Below are 8,944 nucleotides of genomic sequence, written 5' to 3'. Positions count from 1 at the left end.
TCGGACTAGTCCCTGGATCAACTTGAGCTATCTTCCATAACCCTGTATTCCCTCACTTGCTAAAACGCCATCGAACCCCTTCTTAAAGCTATCCAACGTATCAGCCTGTACGACTGATTCAGGAAGAGTTTGCCAGTTTGTCAAGATCCTGTTGCAAGGATGCTGCATCCTGGATGAAATTCATTGGGCTGGATAGTTTCATGTCATCTGAAAACACTGATACACTGATTCAGCAGACTTTCTTTGTAGATGAGTAGTGATGGGCGGTTTCGCGAATTTGGTGAATTTTTCATTAAAACGGGAGAAATTCGCCCATCACTATAGATGAGCAGTAAGGGGCACTTAATTCTGAGCTAGAAGATTGTGATGAAAACAAAAAAGAATGAAGAATTAAAATAATAATAGTTAAATATAAGTAAATATAACAAAGACAATATTTTATGAAGCACAGTATGCAGTATTATATTATTAATGTTATTAATAACCATATCTAAATTTGATTTGTTAGCTAATATAGTTATAAATTACACCACTCCAGGTTCAAACAGCGATCAATCAGTAATTACCTTATGTCAGTCTACTATAAAGATAGAAAATTATAGGAAACCTGGCTGGCTGCTAGAGTATCACAGTAAACAAGATAATGCCTTTTTCAGAATGGCAGAATTATATCAGAATTATGATAAAGCATTTAAGAAAAGCATAATGCTTTAATTATAAATATACATAAGTATTACCTTGATTCGTATAATGTATGAATGCCAATCTAGCCTCATCATTATTTAGCTGATTGGTTATGAATTGATGCCCAAGAAGATTGTCTGCAGTCGGCCTTTCATGAGCAGATTTTGTTAAGCAAAGCTTCACAAAATCATTAAAGTCTTCAGACCTGGGAAGAGAATTCAATATACAAATTAAACTGCAACATCTGTAAGGGTATTTAAGTTGTATTTCATACAAACTTTAAGGGATTATATTAATGTAATTTTAATAAGAAGGTAAGGAGTATACAGTTATACAGAGTAATGACATACTCCTTATGTGATAACACAAAGCTAGTTACTGTGTGGGGCACATTTACTATTGGTCGAATATCGAGGGTTAATTAACCCTCGATATTCGACCCTCGTAGTTAAATCCATCGACTTCGAATATCGAAGTCGAAGGATTTAGCGCAATTGCTTCAATCAAATGATCGAAGGAAAAATAGTTTGATCGAACGATTAAATCCTTCGAATTGAATGATTCGAAGGATTTTAATCCATCGATTGGTGCTTGGTAGGTTTTAGGTGGCGAAGTAGGTGGTTGAAGTTTTTTTTTAAGAGACAGTACTTCGACTATCGAATGGTCGAATAGTCGAACGATTTTTAGTTCGAAGCATTCGATTAGAAGTCAAAGTCCTAGTCGAAGGTCGAAGTAGCCAATTCAATGGTCGAAGTAGCCAAAAAAATACTTCGAAATTTTAAGTATTTTTTATTCTAATCCTTCACTCGAGCTAAGTAAATGTGTCCCTGTTGTGTATAAATGATAAGGTTTTCTTTGTCACCAAGAGTTATTCCTCAAAAAATATGCTGCTTGATTTACTATCCAAAAACATCCTTTAAAGGGATACTGTCATGGGAAAAATTTTTTTTTTCAAAATGAATCAGGTAATAGTGCTGCTCCAGCAGAATTCTGCACTGAAATCCATTTCTCGAAAGAGCAAACAGATTTTTTTATATTCAATTTTAAAATCTGACATGGGGCTAGACATTTTGTCAATTTCCCAGCTGCCCCTGGTCATCTGACTTGTGCCTGCACTTTAGGAGAGAAATGCTTTCTGGCAGGCTGCTGTTTTTCCTTCTCAATGTAACTGAATGTGTCTCAGTGGGACATGGGTTTTAACTATTGAGTGTTGTTCTTAGATCTACCAGGCAGCTGTTATCTTGTGTTAGGGAGCTGCTATCTGGTTACCTTCCCATTGTTCTTTTGTTTGGCTGCAAGTTGGAGTGATATCACTCCAACTTGCAGTACAGCAGTAAAGAGTGATTGAAGTTTATCAGAGCACAAGTCACATGACTTGGGGCAGCTGGGAAATTGACAATATGTCTAGCCCCATGTCAGATTTCAAAATTGTTCCAGTTATCACTGAATGATAAGATTGGAGTATAGGATTGGAGTATAGGATACATAAAAGGATGAAAGGATTGGGCCAAAGACTAAAACTAAGAAGGATGTAACAAGTGCACAGGGCCTCACATATATTAAATAGAATTAAATTATTCTAAGGTTTGGAGGTAATATGGAACCTGCTCTTAAATAGCTATGTTCCCTAATACACTGTTTGGCAAAGAATTAGAATTTTGTATGGAATATGTGGTAGTACATTTCATTTTTAATTAAATAACAAAGGGGAGCTATGTAGGATAATAACTCACCATCTAGTGGATTGCAGCGTAGGTGGTTCACAACTCACGATGTTCATCTGTGCACGTTCTTTGGATATGTCGAAGTAGGCTAAATTATAAAAGAATTTATCTGTTAGCTGGTAACTACTGAAAATAATATATATACATTTATATATACATAATTTAGTGCACATGTTGGAACAGCAGAGGGGATGTTCTTTTATATGAAAGTTTAATGTTAGGTACAACACATCAGTCACATCTTTGTAAATGCAAAATATGGTACGGTGTTAGCCAGTTAAAGGGTAAAACTTTTGAAATTTAGAATTAAAACAATTCATGAGCAGATGAAATTATTTTCTCTTTAAACTATTAAGGCTCAGATTTATCAAAGGTCAAAGTGAAAATTCGAATTGAAATATAAAATTAAAACAATTCACGATCAGGTGAACATTCCAGTTCCTATTTTCAGACTGCTGTCAAGTACCACATCTTCAATGAATTTTTTATAAGACCTTTACTATTACCCACTAAATCTGTTCTTTAGTTTATGTTAACTAGACTTTATCTGTTGTATAGTCTGAAAAATATATAGAAGCTCTGTGCAATCCATAGACCTCTCCATATACGGTACAATTCAATCGCCTAGCTAGTCTGAGGCTCTAAGATAATATTATGCCCTTACCCAGTAACCAAATATGAACAAAGAACCTGTAATATTATTCCCATGACCAGCACTAATGATGAGTGAATCTGTCCTTTTGCTTCGCCGTAAAATTTGCAAAACTCAGAAAAAAAATTCTCAAAACGGCAAAAAAATTGCGAAACAAATTGAAGTAAATGGGCACACAATAATTTTTACATGCACGACTTTTTTAAAAAGGTGAATTTTTTTGTGGCAAATTTTAGCCACAGTTTCTCTAAGTATAGAAGTTTGACGCAAATCCATGCCTGCCAAATAAATTCCATCATCACTACCCAAAACCCAAATATGCACAGTAAAGTAAATTACATTTCTGATTTCCCAAAACACCTGCTTTAAATATCATAACAGAGAGTGGGCTCTACTTACGTGGAAGTCCTTCAGCCATTTCAATGACCGTGATCCCAAAAGACCAGATGTCACACTGGAAATATAAATAAAATTAGATGTAAAGGCAATATAAGAAAAGTGTCTGCTATATTAATTATACTGGAGATTCATTTTCTATTTAGGTTAAAGATTGTATTAGGCTTTTTAAAGGACACAATGATTTTCTGTGGGTAATTCATATACTATTCTAAGGAAAGCAGGTCTTAAGAAATAAAGATATACCTAAATAATGCTGCAGTATTGGATTGATTATGTAGACTTAGGGGCAGATTTACTATTCGGCAAATTTTCGCAGCGTCAGTTTCACACCCATTGCATCACGTCGCCAGGCGCAAATACATCAAATATGCTAATTCTCTAAAATGTGAAGCTTTGTCCCGGGCGTTGAATGCTGGCGACTATTCGCTTGCATTACTTCGACTGTGCGAGCATTTCATAGTGAAAATACGCTAGCATTCATTTGTGCCAAGCGAAACCAACCTTCGGGTGGCAACGCTGGTGAAAAGTCGCTAGCGTTAGCCACTTTGCTCTTTAGTAAATCTGCCCCATAGTGTGAATTAAAGGAATAAAATAATAAGACATGCGACTAATCATAAGACATGCGACTAAGGGAAAGTATTAATAATTAAAAAAAAAGTAATATGTAAATAGGAATGTAAAAGCAAACTAAAACCATAATAAAAATACCTTGAAGTTAAAATCAGATGTTATCATTTCAGGAGCCATCCAATGTGGGGTTCCTCTCCATGCATTGACTTCTTCTTCTTGGTGCTTTAACTGAACAGCCAGCCCAAAATCAACTGAAAGGAAATATTGTACACATACATTACAGTTTCAACTTTGGAAATTAACAAAGCAATTGTTTTACGACAGAAAAATGACTGATATATATGATAAACAAAGTATTTGTACTTAGCATTTTGTACTGTTTTATATACATTTGGTATCATTTTAAATATAATTTAATATAAAAACACATAAATATAGGTGTAATATAATGCAATTATATGCAAACAATCGATCTTAGCATATCATTTGAAATACTTATTAGTAAAGTAATGTTTGGCCGTAAAAGAGTGTGATAAATCTGTTTAAACAGACTCAAAGCAATTGTTCAGTATAAAAATAAAAAACTGGATAAATTGGTAATTGTACAAAATAAAAATGTTTTTAAAACCAATCAGTGACTTGAGGGGGAGCCACATGGGTCATAACTGTTTGCTTTTGACTCTGTGCTGCATGCTAACGGTCAAAAGCAAACTCACTGAATAGTTATGTCCCATGTGGCCCCCCTTCAAGTAGATGACTAACTCAGAGTTAGAGAGCTGAAAAGCAGGAAGCTTTTTTCTGTTCTGTTCTGCGCTGTTAAACTCACTCCAGCCTTTATAGATTACATTTTTGGCTAACTAACTATATTCAAAACATGTTTATATTGCACAGCTTATCTATTTACCCAATTTTTATTTTAACACTGAACGGTTCCCTTAAGACATTTAAAACTACAGCATGCAGGACATGAAACTTATGGGGCAGATTTATCCAAGGTCAAGGTGAATTTTCGAATTAAAAAAATACGAATTTCGAGGTATTTTTTGTGTACTTTGACTAGGGAATAGTCCAAATTCGTTTCGAATTTGAAAAAAAATTGAAAACTCGAATATCGAAATTTATCATGAACTGTCTCTTTAAAAATTCGACTTCTACCATTGGCCATCTAAAACCTGCCGAGTTGCCATTTTAGCCTAGGGTGGACATCCTGGAAACAATTTGGAGTCAATTGGTGGACTTTTTTTTGTGAAAAACGTTGAATCCAATTTGATCGAATGTGCTATTCCTTCGTTTGGTACGATTCAAATTCGACCGAATATGGACCTATTTGATCAAAAACTGACCTATTCGGTCAAAAAAAACTTTGACTTAATTTTGGTTGGTCTTTTTGAATTTCGAATTTTTTTCAATTCAAAATTCGACCAAATAAATATGATAAATATGCCCCTATGAGTTGGAATATTATAACTGTACATCTATTAAAATACTTTTTTTCTTTGTATATAATAATAATATAATAAGAAATGTAAATTGTAGAGTAGAATATTGTAATATATCACGATAACCACATATATAATTGAGCACTTAAATCCCCACACTACACATTGATTTATGCTTCTAAGTATTCACTTACTTATCTTGACCTCTGCATCTTCAGTTAGGACGATATTCATCGATTTGATATCGCAGTGTATAATCAAATTTTCATGAATGTAACTTAAGCCCTGAGGAGAGAAATAAATAATTCTTTTTATTTTGTCATTTGTATTCTAAGGTTAAGTAAAACATTATTAAATACAACATTGTTTTAAGTAAGCCAAAACATGATGGTCTGATTAAGCTGTATTAGATGATTTTAGTATAAATTGCAATCCAAAATGCAAAGGACTTAAATTCCACCTTACCTGTAAAACCTCTCTGGATATAAACTGAATACATTGTTCAGGGAGTGACTGATTTGGTTCAGAGGAAATGATGTCGGATAATGAGCCTCCGCCACAATATTCCATCATACACTAGAATATAGAAAACATATATGAAGCAAATGTTTATATTTTCAAAAGATAAGATCTAAAGATATGTATCATATAAGTCTATGCAGCATAGATGTTTCATTTATATTACAGGTATACACTCACCCATAGCTTGTTATAACGGCTGCTGTCATCCATCATTTGAACCACTGCATCATAAATTGATACAATGTTTCTGTGCCCTTGAAGTTTTTGCAAGATTAGGATCTCCTGTATCTCACTACTCTCCTCGGTGTGGTCCTAGATAAGAGAAAAAAAGTTGTCGCTAAATTAATTGGGAGTGCAGATATTAAAACTAACATAGGAATGTGCAAATTGAGATGACATTACCTTTTCGATATCAGCAACCTTTACAGCCACTTGACTATCGCCTGTGCGGACCTGTAAAATAACAAAAGTAATTTATTGTGATTTTTACATTGAATTCAGAAAATTCAATAGGCATAGAGTATATGACAGATGAACTAATAGAAAAGCTGGCATGCTTTTAGGTTAAGTTCTTGAATTGGATGTGCAGATATAGGCATAGTTTTGGGACTCTTTGTTTTATATGATTAACAAATAACCATCAGAGTGGGCACATGATAGTAGTAATACAGCAGGGTTTATTACAGGTTCATTATGCAGATTTTGGCTACAGCGATTCTTTATAAAAAGAAGCTTACCTTGTAAACTTGTCCGAATCCACCGCTGTTTATAAATTCAAAAGAATCAAAAAATTCCACTGGATCCTAAAGAATAAAATAGAGCTTTTGTGAAAAATTATCATTATGGTATTATAATAAAATAGTATTATATACAAGGTGTTATTCTGTTTTATGCCCATAACACTGTGCTCTGCGCCTTGCACCATAATCAATGCAAGGTACATAATGCAGCTCGCATGACAATTCATCGTGCATAAGCATTGTTCTTCCTAAACCTTGAGGTATCACTTGACTTAACCCCCCTATTGTCAACACCTTATCCCACGAATTCAAAAGGTATTTGCCTATGTGTGCAATAAAAATGATCAATATGCCCCAAAAGCTTTATAACATTATATAAGGTATGTATTGTATGAAAACATTCTGGAGATTATCTCCTGTTTTTATTAATTTATTTCTAGTGTTTTATAATAAATCAGTATTTTAAACCAAAATATGATTGTTACAGTTTTATACATACATATTTAACTATCGGAATCGTTGAAGGTTTTTCTTCCTATAAAGACAAAAAAAAAATACATAATCAGTACTTTTTTCATAGAACAGAGATTCTGAAACCAGTAGGTCTTATACTATTTAAGGTATGTTTTTCTAACACATTTAGGGGCATATTTATCAAGAGTTGAATGTCGAATTGAAAAAACTTCGAAATTCGAATTCAAAAAGACCAATCAAAATTAAGTCAAAGTTTTTTTTGGTGAAATAGGTCCATTTTCGATTGAATAGGTCCGTATTCATCTAAATTCGAATCATACCAATCGAAGGAATAGCGCATTCAATCGAATTAGATTCAAAGTTTTTCCAAAAAAAAAAATTAGATTCTTTTAAAGTCCACCAATTGACTCCAAATAGGTTCTAGGAGGCCCCCCATAGGCCAAAACAGCATTTCAGCTGGTTTTAGATGGATTTTTGAAGAGACAGTACATAATAAATTTCTATATTCTAATTTTTTTCAAATTCGTATGGAATTTGGACTATTCCCTAGTCGAAGTACACAAATAATAGCTCAAAATTCAATTTTTTTTCATTCTAAAATTCACCTTGACCTTTGATAAATCTGCCCTTTACTTAAGTAAAATCAGCTCCAACAGTCAGCGCTGCCTTCAGAAATCAATGGGACCCATATGACATTAGTTTCTGGGCCCCACTATAGACCCCTTGCACCACAGAAAAAAAGCCAACAGACATTGGTGCTAAAACAGAAGTTCTAAAATCACATTGGTGGCCAGGCCCCCTCTACAAGTTTAAAAACAATTGGTGCTCAAGGGCCCCCATAAAAGTTTTTTCAAAATTGGTGGCCAGGGTCCCCCTTACAAGTTAAAAAAAATCATTGGTGGTTAAGGGAACTTACATTTAACGTTTTCTGCTGCGGCTTCAGCTTCGGTTCCATTAGGTTCCCTTCAGCTTCGATTCCCTTGGGGGGCGTTGCCCTGGTTTTCCTTTGCCAGCTGTAGCTTTGTTTTCCTCTGGCAGCTTCAGTTGTGTTTCCCTTCAGCGCATTCCACTTGGGATCATTTTGGTGCCTTAGGTTTGTGATGATTTTGGTGTCTTCGGCTTTGCATGACGGCATACCTTTGCTGCAACCTAGTAAAGGAAATATGCTGGGTCTGGGACGTTTGCCCATGTGCCTCCTTCTTCGCAGCCATGCCTACAGTAAACATTATAAATAAGGTTCATTATAAAAGTCTAATTTGGTGGCTAGGGTCCCCCCTACAAGTTAAAAAAAATAATTGGTGGTCAGGCCCCCCATTATAGTTTTTTTATATGGTGGCCAGGGTCCCTCCTACAAATTAAAATAATTATTCATGGTCACAGCCCCCCATATGTTAAAAAAAATCATTGATGGTCATGCTACCCCTATTAGTTAAAAAAAGAATTGGTGGTAATGGCCCCCTTACAAGTCAAAAAAGAAAATATTGGTGGTCAAGGGAACTTACCTGTAAAGATTTCTTCGTCGGCTTTAGATTCACATCCCGTTGGTTCCCTTCAGCTTGGTTTCCCTTGGGGGGCTTTGACCTGGTTTCTCTTTGCCAGCTGTAGCTTTGTTTCTCTCTGGCGGTTTTAGCTGTGTTTCCCTTCGGCGGCTTCCGCTTGGGATCATTTTGGTTCCTTTGGGTTGGGATGACTTTGGTGTCTTCGGCTTTGCATGACTTTGATGACTTACCGTGAGCTTGC

The 8,944-nt window shown here is 35.0% G+C and overlaps 2 protein-coding genes across 2 annotated transcripts; both read right to left on the bottom strand.

Annotated features, from left to right (window-relative positions):
* Window positions 1-263: 263 nt before the first annotated feature.
* On the bottom strand, window positions 264-2,968 carry LOC108705650 (serine/threonine-protein kinase 3-like). Its single transcript, XM_041570710.1, has 3 exons — window positions 2,418-2,968; window positions 738-889; window positions 264-353 (listed from the first exon to the last, which is right to left on the bottom strand). Exons 1-3 carry the CDS (start codon window positions 2,579-2,581, stop codon window positions 343-345), a joined length of 327 nt encoding a protein of 108 aa, XP_041426644.1. The 5' UTR covers window positions 2,582-2,968; the 3' UTR covers window positions 264-342.
* Window positions 2,969-3,451: 483 nt separating this feature from the next.
* LOC108705649 (traf2 and NCK-interacting protein kinase-like) lies at window positions 3,452-8,432 on the bottom strand. Its single transcript, XM_041570605.1, has 9 exons — window positions 8,121-8,432; window positions 7,230-7,265; window positions 6,728-6,793; window positions 6,393-6,443; window positions 6,168-6,302; window positions 5,934-6,044; window positions 5,663-5,753; window positions 4,168-4,280; window positions 3,452-3,514 (listed from the first exon to the last, which is right to left on the bottom strand). Exons 1-9 carry the CDS (start codon window positions 8,391-8,393, stop codon window positions 3,452-3,454), a joined length of 939 nt encoding a protein of 312 aa, XP_041426539.1. The 5' UTR covers window positions 8,394-8,432.
* Between the last annotated feature and the right edge of the window lie 512 nt (window positions 8,433-8,944).

Source organism: Xenopus laevis, chromosome 7S (genome assembly GCF_017654675.1).
Source record: "Xenopus laevis strain J_2021 chromosome 7S, Xenopus_laevis_v10.1, whole genome shotgun sequence".
NCBI lineage: Eukaryota > Metazoa > Chordata > Amphibia > Anura > Pipidae > Xenopus > Xenopus laevis.
The sequence above is the reverse complement of the archived record's forward strand: the minus strand, read 5'-3'. Positions and strand labels throughout refer to the sequence as shown.